We start from the raw sequence: 13,511 nt of genomic DNA, 5'->3' as shown, positions 1-13,511 counted from the left end.
TCCCTGGTAGACAGCATAGAGCAAAGGTGGGGGGCATGGGCTTGATGTAGCACATTCAAACCTTGGCTGACCATGAGGCTCAGCCTTGCCAAGACTCAGTTTCCTTAGCAGTGAAATGGGACTCCTAAAACATATCTGAAGAGGTCCTGGATAAGGCTGAATGAGATAACAGAGATAAACCGTATATTGGCTGTCCTTTTATTATATGCCTGTTCCCATGAACATGTGATGAATCCTTGAAGATCAAGGATTCTCAGCCTTGACTACTTTCTTCTTTCTTTTTTTAATTGAAGTGGACTTGATAACAGCTTAAAAACTACTGATGTCTGGCTCATGCCTCCAGACATTTGGATTTAATGGGTCTGGGGGTGCAGCCTCTGGACAGCAAGGTTTTTGAAACTCCCCAACTGAAAGCCACAGCTTTCAGACCAACTTTGAATGTCCTCTTGTAAATTGCCCCCTCGGCCTCCGTCAGGTGCTAGCGGGTAAGCACCACTGCCCGGTAAGTAATGAATAGAAACTAATTACTAATGTAAATCAACTTTGAAAGAAAAAACAAATTCATGACAGGATGAGGAGCAGTAAAGGAGTTGTCTTCTTTTAGATGGAAGATCTGATGACTTTAGAAATGAAACTGCTAAACTATAAATTTTAATGAACACTGGTAACAATAGTAATAATAAGGGCGTTGCTAATAATTCCATATATGACAGGCACTGGGCTGGGGTTTTTAAAAATTTTTTAATGTTTATTTATTTTTGAGAGAGAGAGAGCATGAGCAGGGGAGGGGCAGGGAGGGAAGGAGACACAGAATCTGAAACAGGGTCCAGGCTCCGAGCTGTCAGCATGGAGCCCAACGCGGGGCTTGAACTCACGAACCATGAGATCGTGACCTGAGCCGAAGCTGGACGTTTAACTGACAGAGCCACCCCGGCACTGTGCTGTTTCATATGACATATTTATCTTCACTTTCTCCCCCATTCTCCATTCCCAACTCATGTGCACACACCCCCAAGGTTCTTTCTCACCTTCAAACTGTATTACATGCTGAGCTTCTATCTTAAAGGCCTCTTCCCTCTTTGCCTCGTTCAGAAATCCTTCAAGGTCTGGGTCAAGCCCCATCCCATATGTAAAATACACACCAGGGAACATAAACCTCTGTCCCACCTGGCCTCCTTTGGCCCTTCCTTTGGCATTAACTCAACGATTAATTCTCTGTATCCCTAAAATCCCTTCTAATTGTTTCATGTATATGTCTTATTATTACCCTAAAAAGATCGAGGATTCTGAAAAGATAGAGAGCACTAGGATATATCAATCAACAGATGTTTTTTGTCCCTACTGGAAATGCAGATTCCACTGCCAAAGAGCTACCCACCTCTAGGAGAAACTTAGAGGTAAACAGAAAAGTCTGTTCAACACAACATATTCTCTATTTGAGACATGACTAGAGTATGATGGGGATAGTGAGGCAGGCTGGTGTGATTGGCTCTCCTGCAGGTGGTCAGGGAAGGTGTACTGATCAGCATTTGTTGGCTCCATTATCCAGTCTGGGGTGCTCACCCATAGGAACCACATTTTTGAACTGACTCGAGTTCAGTCCCTCCCCTCATCCTTGTTAGGTCTCCCCCAATTCAAGGAACAGCGTTGGCCTCTGGGGATACATTGCTGATCCAAACAAACCTAATCCCTGCCCTCACAATTAGCATCTCAGGGGAGACAGATCATAAATAGTCACAGGAGATATGGCAGCCAGTATACAGTTATTAATTGTGAAAAACACCATGAAGGAAAAGGATAGAGTGCCCTGAGAAGATAACTGGGGGAAACGTGTTATTTGTGGGAAGAACCTGAACAGAAGAGATTAATTGAGGGAATGAAAGAAAATAATGTTGAACCCAGATCAAGGAAAATTGACGGAACCCAAGTCAGTCTTCATTTTTTTTTGTCATTATTTCAGTGTATCTGCTGCTTCTCGCAACTAGTAATGGTTCTGTGAATGAACAAATATTGTGATCAAAGAACTGAGACCATTCTCATCATACTTTGTTTTATTAGCCATTGATCTGCTTGCCTCCTACTTCTAACATCCTATAAGTCCCTCTAAGGCATGGGTTGAAATCTCTCTGTCCCTCCCCCCCGCCCCCGCCTCCTCTCTCTCTCTCTCTCTCTCTCTCTCTCTCAGATGATCTGAAGTGCTGTGAGCAGGACTGAGGCCCTAGTTGACATTCAGTGCCCAGTTGTTGAATGACTGCATCTTGTGGGTAATAGGACAGTTAGTTGTAGACGGCACAGGCTGGTCCTACTCCTGGAAGTTGGAGGGACAAAGAAAAAGTCCACGTTGATTTGCATTTCCCCTCAGCTGAAAGAAGTCTTTTTCCAGTGGTCAATGCAGGGGGTGCCATCCGCTGCATCTGTGCCCAGAGGCCCTCAGCAAGCCTGGGTCTGCACTTTCCACCCTGGACAGGAGTTGCCTCCATTCTGGGGTGCAGGGTTATTGCACTCTCTCCTCCTTTCCTGGGTGCCCGCTCTGCAAGCAGACCAGGAGCTCCAGCAGCTCCAGCGACCATCCGCCTTGGCTCCTGCACAGATAATTTCCCAGGGGAGGAGGAGGTTAGCATACAAGAAGCAGCTCGGATTATAAGGAGGGAGGCCCATCCCGTTGCCCAAGAGTGGTCTGCAATCTCTCCTTGGGGAAATGCCTGGCGTAGCCAACCAAGACCTCTGTGCTCACCGCCTTGCACTTAATTTGAAACTCTGGATGGAGCGAGAGCCTCTTTTGAGAGCCCATCTCATGAAATTGGAATCCACAGTTGCATGGAAGATAGATAGCAGAGTGAAGCAGGAAGACACGTTCCTCCGGAAGAATGACACGGAGCCACTGGAGGGTGTGAAGAGCAGGGAGCACAGCCCAGCCAAGGATTCACAGACAAGGGCCAGCCTGACAGCCCTCTGGAGGGGCTTGAGGGCTTCTGACTGAGGGCCTGCAAATCAGAGCCCCTCAGACTCTGATGCTGGGGCCACGGTGGGTGACAGGGTCTGCACAGAGCATCAGAACACAGGCACTGATCAAGGGTTGCCTCTGGAAGTCCAGCTCATGCAAAATCCCCTGGCCTGGGGCTGCTGCCTCCTACTGGCTCCGGGTCTTTGGGCAGACCCTCTCTCAGCCTGAGTTTTCACCTCTGTAAATGAAAACGATGGACTAATCCACTGGAGTTTTTCCATCATTTTTTTCATTCCTGTGTTTTTTTTTTCCCTTAAATGAAATCTTATGTGAGCCCCAATACAGCCACCAGATGAAAGTACAGCTGTTTTATTTGAAGCTGGGGTGTCTATCTGGCTTGCCCTGCTCCCCCGGGGCAGCCCCTAAGACTCCAAGTTTCCTCAGATCCCAGGGTGAATATCATTGGCTTAGATTATCTTCAGGCCCCTTCCAGCTCTGTAATTATACTCCCCGGTGGGACAGCCACAGCAGGCTTCTCTGTCTCTATTTTTCCCACCTCTGTGACTTGGTCTCCACAGGCAAAGGTTTGCTGGTAAAATACTTAGGGACCAACGTCAGTGGGTTCCCATGGGGGCTGACTTCCCACTCTTAGATTTCCTTACCAAATTAGTCTTTGTCAGGCTGAACGTTCAGTCTGATGTCCCCAAGGCTACCTGATGTCCACACTGTGCTTATGACAAGGTCAGTGGGGTACCTGTGAACTGCCTGCAATTGACTGAATGTAATATTGTAGGTTAAATGGGCTCTGAGGAGGAGGGTCCATCCTCTGGGTCCTGCCACCCCCCCCCCAGATCATTGGCATCATGCCCCCTTTCTCCGGTGCCCATTGTCTGTACATATGACTCAGCATGGCCACAACTGAGCCTGGCATTGGACCATTGAAGAGGCACATCTAAGTAATCCACACTCCCTGTCTCTCTACCTCTGTAATATTGGACACGGATGCAAGGGATCCAAATGAGTCATTCGTTTGGGGGCCCATGCTGTAATTGTGATTACCCAGGCAGGACTCACGTTTGGCCCTTTAAGCCAGGTCAGGCTGATAACCATGAACACATCTTCCCTCCCCGCTCTCCAAGATAATAGTCAGTATAATCATCTCAGACTCTCTGCCCTCATTTCTGAAACTTCTTGACTCTTAGTATATAGAATCAGTAGAATGTAACAGTTAAGAGCTTGTGTCCTAGGGTGTGTCCAAACCCCTAGATCCAAATCCTGGTTCTGACACTCCCCAGCTGGGTGACTTTGAGCAAAGTATGTTACCTTCCTCCTACCCCAATTCCTCATCTGTAAATTGGGGCTAATAATGGTACTTCTAACATTCTTTGGGGGGAAGAGATGAATTCATACCCATGACGTGTTGAGACAGTGTCTGGCAAAGAATAAGGGTTAGTTACTCTTCCTGTTCACTGACCTTTGGTCCCCCTGGAAAAGCTGCCTAGCCAATGGGGCAAATGAGGGTTGAAACCCAGTCCACACTCTGCTTGAAAAGTCAAGAATTCTTGGGCCCTGGAGCTCGTCCGTATCAGCCCTAAGAAGTTTCTCTCTTTCTCCCAATTTACCCACCTATCGGGCAGTGCCTTTTTTCAGTTTATAGAAGGAAACTGTGCCTGTCTTTGCCCTGGTAACCAGTCTACTTGTTTTCTATTCCCTGCATCCTCCTTCATAAAGACCCTGGAATTCACTCACCATATTGGCTCACCCCTGTCACAATTCCTCCTGCAGGATACAAAGAAGCTTGCCAAGATTTAATTTGTGCTGCCTTCAGCAGTAGAAGAGGGATTTAGAGAAGACACCAAACCAAGATAGATCCTCTGCCAGTGGAGTGATCTCCTCCTCTTATTTATAATCATAGAGCCTGCCTCATGTTAGCTAGTTTAACATCAACACAACCTGTGATGAAGGTACTGCTCTTATCCCTCGTTTTATGGGGAATTCTCACATGAAAATTGGCAACATTGGCCTTCAAAGGCCTCTCTGCCACCAGAGCTCTGCCTGTTTCCCCTTGAGAACTACTCCACCAATGAGGTGATTATAACCCACCATCAGCTCATTTTCACAACCAGGCTCCTACCCCACTTACCATGGGCATCAACGGTTTGGGTTAAGAGTAGTGCTACCGTAGATGTACCCATCCAGACTTTCTTTTTTTCTCCTTTTCTTCACATTTGGCCATCATTCCATGTGTAATATAAGTAGTTTTGTATGTGCAGAAAATTGAAAGCTTGGGGATTTGAGCATGTATAGAGATTCTTGAAGCTCAAAGGAAACTCAAGCAAGAAAGATGAACCCCAGAAAAAAGAAATGGCTAACCAGTGTCTCACAGTAAGTTAGTGAAGTAGTTGGGGCTCATTTCCAGGTCTTCACACTTCTTATCTTTAAGGGATATGGATTTCTCATCCTTGTTTCAGAGCCTTCTTGCCTGGTACCAGTGAGTTCATGCTGTGCAACTATACACTTAAATCTTACCTGCCACAACCCTTTTGTTTGTAGTCATAGCTCCTTGCACTGTAATGACAGTGAGTAAACTCTTGTAGTTGACCCCCAAAGATGTGCTCAAGTCCAAACACCCATTACCTTGTAAACCCGACCTTATTTGCAAGTAGGGTCTTGGCAGATTAAGTCAAGTTAAAATGAGATCCCAATGGATTAGGGTGGGTCCTAATCCAATGACTAGTTTTCTTAGAAGAAAAGAAAATGAATGTAGAGTAAAGAACACCACGTGAAGACACGCAGAGATTGGAATGACACATCCACAAGCCAAGGAATGCCAGGGATTACCAGCAACCGTCAGAGGCTAGGACAAAGGCATAGAACAGATCGCCTTCAGAGGCTCCAGAAGAAACCAACTGGCCAATACACCTGAATTCTGGACTTCTAACTTCCAGAAGTGTGGGATAACAAATTTCTGTTGCTTTAAGCCCCCCAACTTGTGGTAATATGTTGTGGCAACACTAAGAAACTGATATATCCCTCCTGAAATGAATTGTCCTGTCCATGTACACCTTGGCAAAACAAAACAAAATAAACAAACGAAAATAGTTCTCATCTGAGAGAGGGTCTTGATAGCTGGGAGAAAGCGTAAGAAGCGTTGAAGGGGGAAGGAGGAGTCGCCCATAAATCTCAGAGTGCTGTAGCCAGAGTAGTGGGCAAGAGGACACACAAAGGGGGGTGCTGGGAACCCCAACAGTCCTTTCTGCACTGGCGCCTCTGAGCTGGGCCAGGCTTGAATCTGAGTGAGGGTACGTGGGTCTTACCCTTCTGCTCCATTTGCTCACAGGCAAGGCCCCGGCGACCCAGTGGGCACTGGCACTCACAGCTGGTGCCCTTGAGGATGGGCTCCCCATTGTTGAAGCAGGGTCCACAGCGGCAGGCATTGAATTCCATCAGGTACTGGTCCAAGGCCCGGCGCAGGTTCTGGCGCTTGGCCTCCAGGGGCCCCAGGTTTGTATGTCGCAGCACCTCATGGATGGGCTGCATCTATGGGTTCAAAAAAAATAGAGAGCCCTTCCCTGGGCTTCCAGCTTCCCAGAGCCCACAGACTGGCCATCAGGCCTTCCCAGTCCTGCTCCATGCGAGGCACAGACCTAGAACTCTATCTCACTGCATTGGACCCTCACAGCCACTCTGCAAAGCAGGCACTAAACTCCAGAGACCCTGAGTGTTCGAGGGACTAGCTCAGGATCACCCAATTAAGTGCAAGAGCCATTCTGAACATGGGCCTCCTTAACTCTGAAACCTGTGCCCCCCCCAACCCCCCCCCCCCCCAGTCCCAGAAGAAGAAGAGAACTCAGCAGCTATCTGCGCCAACTCATCGGCCCCCCTCCGGCACTTTTAAAGGAAGCAGGAAGAGTGTAAAGTATTATGTGTGTTTAGCGTGTGTTTTGTTTGGTTTGGTTTTGGTTTTGGTTTTGGTTTTGGTTTTGGTTTTTAATCCGTAACCTCCAAAGCAGGAATTATTAAAGTCCTTGATAGGTAGTTGGCGGTGCAGAATACTTCTCACACTGGTGTGAGTGTGATGGTTGTATGTGGGGGGTGGAGGGTAGGGGTCCTTGGCCTCTGGGGCCACCTATTCCAGGAATGACTACAGGCCAGGGTTTCTCAACCTCAGCACTACTGCGTTTCCAGCTGGATAATTCTTTGTTGGCAGAGGAGGGCTGTCCTGTGGGTTGTAGGATGTTCCGAAGTGTCTCTGGCCTCTACCCATTAGATGCCGGTCATAACTTTAGGTTGTGAAAATCAAAACTGTCTGCTGACATCACCAAATATCCCCTGGGGGGCAAAATCGACCCCTGGCTGGGAAGTAGTGGATGGAGGTGAGAGCCCTGAATCTGGAGGCAGAAAATCTGTCTTCGGATCTTGGCTCCACTGGTTCCAGGCTATGTGATCTGTCAGGTGACACGGGAAGCCTGCCTTCTTTGCCTCTACAATGAGAACAGTACTCTTGCCTTCCAGGTTTACTGTGATGATGAGAGCTGGTAGACTGGAAAAGCCTGTCGCGGAGTACAAGTTCAATAAATGCTGCTCACACCCTCGTTATGCGGCCTAGAACTCTTTTCTGTCCCTCTCTAAGCCTGAGCCCCATTATCTATGAAATGGGAATAATAACCTTCTTCCTAGAATTCTTATGACGATCTAAAGAAACAATGAATGAGAGATGCCAGCATGAAAGGGAAGAACAATATAAAGCAAAGCACCGTTTTGATTAGTTAGATGGGATGGTAGGGGGATAAAAGCTGAAATTTTTCAAATTGCATGTACCTATGGTGGTCGTCAGCATGCTTTTAAGGCTATATATTTTAACACACAATCAAAAAGTGAGAGCTCCTTTACAGATCTCTCATTTTATAGGACAGTAACCTGAGGCCCCGAGAGAGGAGCGATTTGCCAAGGTCGCAGGGCAATTCAGAGGTAGGGACGGAGCCACACTGGGGCAATCTCCCTCCTCCAGAATCAAAAGTCAATGGAGGGCACTCACAGTGGCCTCGAATGGGTTCCTGGAAATGTGTACAGAAAGATCGGTGACAAACAGACCTTGGCTTGTGGTCACAGGCCGCAGCTGAGGTCACCAGGCTGGTCACGTCAGGACTGGCTGGGCAGCCAGCCAAGGGCAGGCGACCACTTACTGGAAGTTCAGAAAGTTTGGCCCCATTGTTAGGAAGTGCGTGCAGAATGGGCCGCCCTGTGGCCCTAGTTAAAGATGACTCTTAATTTCAGGGAAGGTTAGGACCATTGGGCAACTTCCCTGTGACCTTCCAGCGGGGCTCAGCACTCAGCCCCCCATCTCTCACTTCTCAATCCCAGACCCTTCAGGGAGAGGAAAGGGACTCCTTGGGAAGGGCAGGTGGGGACTGAAAGAAGGGAAGAGGGGTGGATAAAAAGAATCTTCGAGCTTGGAAAGATATTGGCCATGATCTTCTTCCCATTTTATAGGTAAAACAGATTCCGAGAAGGCAAGTGGTGTGATATTAGCAACATGATGTAACATAACACATAATAATATGTAACATAGCATCATAACATAACATAATTCCCATATTCACTCAATCTCAGTACCTGCCATAAATAATCACCGCTAAGCTACCATGGGGATATGCAAATAAGACACTGTCTCCTCTCTGAGCATCGGGTTCCAAATAATCCCCTGGCTAACCTCCTTATCTGTAGTCTGTCTCTCTCTCTTCCCAGCCCTTCAGTTCATCCTTCATGTATCTGTAAGCATCCTCTTTTTCAAATACAGCTCAGGGCACCGGGGTGGCTTAGTCAGTTAAGCATCCAACTTCCGCTCAAGCCATGATCTTGTGGTTCTTGAGTTCAGGCCCCACATCAGGCTCTGTGCTAACAGCTCAGAGCCTGGAGCCTGCTTTGGATTCTGTGTCTCCCTCTCTCTCTGCCGCTCCCCCACTCATGCTCTCTCTCTTTCTTTCAAAAATAAACACACAATAAAAATATAAGTAAAATATATAAAATATAGCTTTAGCGCTGTCACCTCCCTGCTCCACAACCTACCAGCTCCTTAATGCATCAAATCCAAACTTCTCAGGGCCAAAATGTGTTGTGAAGAGATTGTGAATGTTAGAGTCTGTGGGACAGAGCTCAAGTTGGTCTCTGCCATTTACCAGCTATGAGATTTGGCCAGCTTACTTAGCTTCCATCAGCTTGTTTCTTCAACTGTCATTCACTAAATACTCACTACTCTCTCCCTAACCTTGTGATGTAATATGTTACTATCTCCATGTTATAGACCAGGAAACTAGGGCTCAGAAAATGAAGTAACTTGTCTAAGGCTATACACTGAAAAGGTGGCTGAGCCATGATCCAACTTATATCTTTCTCATCCCAAACCTAGGCTCTCTTTCCCCCAAGATGGTATTCGGTCTTCTCCAAATCATTAACATCAGACTTCCCCTTGGGAGCTTTGTTCAAGGCAAACACAAAGTTCACCTCTTGTCCGTGAAAGTTTATATATTGCTCCTGATATCAATTTTACACTTTTTGACCAAATGACTAATAGCTTGATGATAGCAATTTTCAGACCCTATGTGAATTACAGGTGCGTGAAAATGGTCCCTTACTTATTGGAGAAGAAATGAGATCAGGGTTAATCCATCTGACCTCTTTCTTCATAGAGAGAAGGGTGTTATAATAGACTTTTAGGTTCAACTGTTGGTATATATTTTAAGAAGAGAAATGTATCCATACCCGGGATTTTAAATATCTGTAGAAAATGGACAAGAGTCAAGAGAAAATGGGTGAGAAAGTAATCATAAAAAACCCAAAATACAACTCTTTTCTTAATGGACTATACTTGCGTATGAATAGAAATAGTTTGACAACTGGTAGACCAATCCATTTCCTTTGCAACTTGAATACAATTTTACTGCCTTTCTGAAGTTAATGATTTAAGGCAGGGTTTCTCAACCTCAGCGCCGTTGATGTTTGAAGTCAGATATTTCTTTCTTATGGGGGCTGTCTGTGCATTGTGAGGTGTTTAGCAGCATCCATGGTCCCTACGCACTAGAGGCCAGTGGCACCTTCTAGCTGTGACCACTGAAACTGTCTCCAGACACTGCCAAATTTCCCTAAGGGAGCAAAGTCGCCCCCCATGGTTGAGAACCATGGCTTTAAGGAAGGTGCTAGGGTAGAGGGATGTGAGAAACTGGTCATGAAGTCCAAAGGTCTGAGATCAAGTATTGCTACCTATGAGCTTTGTGACTATAAATGGATCACTAGTTCCTTGGAGCCTCAGTTTCCTAATCTTTTAAATAGTGAGACTCACTTCTGGACCAGAGGTTCATTGTGATAAGGGGATGAGATCACTTGGAGCAAGGGCAGCAAGTACATCTTGGTACCACAGCTTGTTCTTGTATGGCCTTTGAGCTGAGAATGGTTATTACGTATGTAAAAGTTTGTAAAAAAGAAGGAGAAGAATTTGTATGAGAGTTTGTCTGTGGCCCACACAGCCTAAAACATTTACTCTCAGCTCCTTCCCAGAAAAAATTTGCCAACCCTCGACTGAACGAATGTGACTTTAAAGTCTTTTCTGTATAAATGAAAGTTCTTATTTTTAATGTGGCCTAATTCTGAAGAAATTCTGGGACCACTAGTGTAAAACTAGGCTCTGCCCAGATGTTAAGCTTCTGCTCCCGGAGGTCGTGTGGCCTGGGTTTAAAGTCACAGGCTCCCTGTAGTCAGGTGGCGGGAAGGCCACCAGATCAGTGTGCCGTTACATTTAATCTTGTTCTTTGATGGGCTCATAATAAGAAATATGAAATGATCTGGTCTGCTTCACTTTCATTCCTCATGGACGTAGAGTTTCTTCAAGTGCGAAAAGACTTACCTCAAAATCAATAACAACAGGATTATACTTTAATGACCTCCCCCAGGAACGATACGTAATGGTGCTCCCGTTTTGAGTCAAGCCACCGCCCCAGCCAGAATTGCCACCTCGCACTCGAGAAATGATGTCTTCCACAGCCATGGCCAGCCTGTCTTTGTCTGCCAGCAAGAAGATAAGTGCATTAGTTCAGTTTCCAAAAAGCCAAAGGACTGGTTGGCAAGCTCCACTGATGAGATTTGGGACAGTTTATGTGCTCCCCTTACAGCTGTCTCCCGTTCTTCCACCTTGCTCAGTGAACTAGCAGGACAACCAGAAGGCAAGGACCAAGACCCAGAACTAGACCCATCCTCTGAATTAGAGCAGACACTGGGAGGACAGCCCAGACCAGACCCGCATGGCGGAGGGACAGGATGGGGAAACGGATGAGGATTCATTCGTGCACACATTTATTCGTTCATATGCCACATGTGTACTCAGCGCCTGCTACCTGCCAAGTAGGTTCAATTAAGTATCATAGGTGCTGTGACAAATGTCTCTATGGGGCATAGAAGGGGCACAGAGAAAAAGGCAGTTAGATCTACAGCGGGGAGGGAGGATTGTCAGGACAAAAGGTGAGTTGTCTAGAAAAGTGAATGACCAGGTAAATGGAGAGAGGAGGGAAGGGCATCACGGAGAAGAAAGTATTTGACTTAAGGCCCCGAGGCATGAGTAGCCAACACAGTGGGAGTAACCTGAACCCCAGTACATTTGATGAGTGAATGAATGAATGAATGAACACTCACTGACTTATTCGGGAAATGCCAAAAATATCCGTATACAAGTTTCTCTAATAATTGTTCTTTGAGCTTGGTAACTATATTGTCCTCTCTCGGCAGACTATGACCCAGTGGGCTTTTATCTCAACAGTCAACTGTCCAGGTTCTGTCTGTACATTCCCTTCATCCCAGTTCTTACTTAGATCTTTGTCTAGTGCTCGAAATCTAGAAGTCACATATTTCTAAGGTGATCTCAGTACATGGTTAATTCAAAATAGAGCCACAACCGGTTATTGGTTTGGGGTATTTAACAGCTATACAGCATGACCATTGACTGAAATGGAACCAGTTGAAGGGCAAAATAGTGTCTGTGCCCTGAGTGTGTGTCCAAGGAAATGTCTAGCTTCTCTTTTAGGGACCCATTACTAAATACTTACTAGTATTGCCACCTCCAGTTTTTTCACAACGTTCTGCTGATAAACGTCCTTCAGTTTTTATGCTGTCTGTGTAATCATAGTCAATGCCCACAAAGCCTCCGAAGCATTTCTTGATATCTGTGCTGGTAATGCCTGTCACAGGGAGACAGAGAGATACAAAATGCTGAGATGCTTAAAGACTGTGAATACGTAACAACCAGTTCACAGCAGGAAAAGCTAGCTTTGGTTTTGGAGTCTCAGAGAGCTAAGGTGAAATCCCAATCCTCTAACCCAATCTCAGTGTTCCCTTCTGTGTGGTTCAAACCCAAATAATTCTGGTAATGAGAAGGAATATGTATTGCACATACTAGCTGCTCAAAAGTGCTAGTTCCCTTTCCTTTGCACATTTTCCACTGAGCCTCCTCAAGGCAGGGATTCTGTCTCATCCATCTCCATAAATGCCTGTGCCTCACACAGTACCTGGCCCGTGATCGGCACCATTTTCGTGCCGCCATTTTGACCTCGTTGCTCCTTCCTCTCTCTTTCACCATCTTTCCGAAGTCTACTCAAGCTCCAGTTCAAATGTCATGTACTCCATGAAGCATATTTGGATCAGAATACTTCCCTCCTTCTTCAGAACTACCAGTGTGTGTGTTTGGGCATGAATGATCATATTTGCACAATTCTTTTTGCCCAGGTCTTCCTCCTACCCTGGAGAGGCCAGACTGCCTTTAGAAGATGGATAGATCTCCACGGGAAGTCGGGCCTGCCTTCTGACCCCACGAGAACTGTGAGTCCCACATTAGCTGTCTCCATATTTGTTTACATCTGAGGACCCACGGAGGAATCTGAGTCTTCTAGATGAGGCATATAATTCTCAAAGCACGAAAGTCATTTTGTCCCAAGCCCTTGATCTGTAAATGAATAGAGCTGAGTTTCCAATCCTTGGTCGGGCTGGCAAGGTAAGGCTAGAAAAGTCAACTAGAGCAAGATACCGGCCCTCGCTACAGAGTCCAGCTTTATCTGTGGCTAGAGGTCAAGGATTTGTGCCTTATTCACCACTCTCTTGTCGGCATAGCGGCACAGTGTCTGTTGTGGACGAGGCGCTCAGTAACTACTTTCAGAATAAGTGGTTGATGGGTGAAAAAGGTGAGTAGATAAATAAATATATGCCATGAGTCCTTTGGTATGGGCTTCTGACGGGAAGAATCTCAAAAGTCAGGAATCCTGAATTTAAATCTCAGTCACTTTGATGAGTGGATAAGGAAATTATGGCGTATTTAGTATAAATATGCGTGTATGACTATTACATACATCTGATTATCATATGTGATATATATGATATTCAGCCCTAAAAAAAAAAAAAAAAAAAAAAGAGATCTCGTCATTTGCAACAACATGGATGAGCCTGGAGAACATTATGCTACATGAAGTAGGCCAGGCACAAAAGGAGAAAAACTGCATGATGTCGCTTATATGTGGACTCTAAAACAACC

The 13,511-nt window shown here is 46.0% G+C and overlaps 1 protein-coding gene across 1 annotated transcript in view; it reads right to left on the bottom strand.

Annotated features, from left to right (window-relative positions):
- Positions 1-635: 635 nt before the first annotated feature.
- C8A (complement C8 alpha chain) overlaps positions 636-13,511 on the bottom strand; it is a 70,139-nt gene continuing 57,263 nt past the window's right edge. Inside the window, exons 8-11 of the mRNA XM_015072346.3 lie at positions 12,037-12,168; positions 10,845-11,002; positions 6,262-6,484; positions 636-2,582 (exon numbers count right to left, since the gene is read on the bottom strand). Of these exons, the coding sequence (XP_014927832.1) occupies positions 2,431-2,582; positions 6,262-6,484; positions 10,845-11,002; positions 12,037-12,168 (665 nt within the window). The 3' untranslated portion in view covers positions 636-2,430. The remainder of the gene's footprint in view (positions 2,583-6,261; positions 6,485-10,844; positions 11,003-12,036; positions 12,169-13,511) is intronic.

Source organism: Acinonyx jubatus, chromosome C1 (assembly GCF_027475565.1).
Source record: "Acinonyx jubatus isolate Ajub_Pintada_27869175 chromosome C1, VMU_Ajub_asm_v1.0, whole genome shotgun sequence".
Lineage (NCBI taxonomy): Eukaryota > Metazoa > Chordata > Mammalia > Carnivora > Felidae > Acinonyx > Acinonyx jubatus.
Note: the sequence above shows the minus strand (reverse complement) of the source record. Positions and strands in the feature narration are given on the sequence as shown.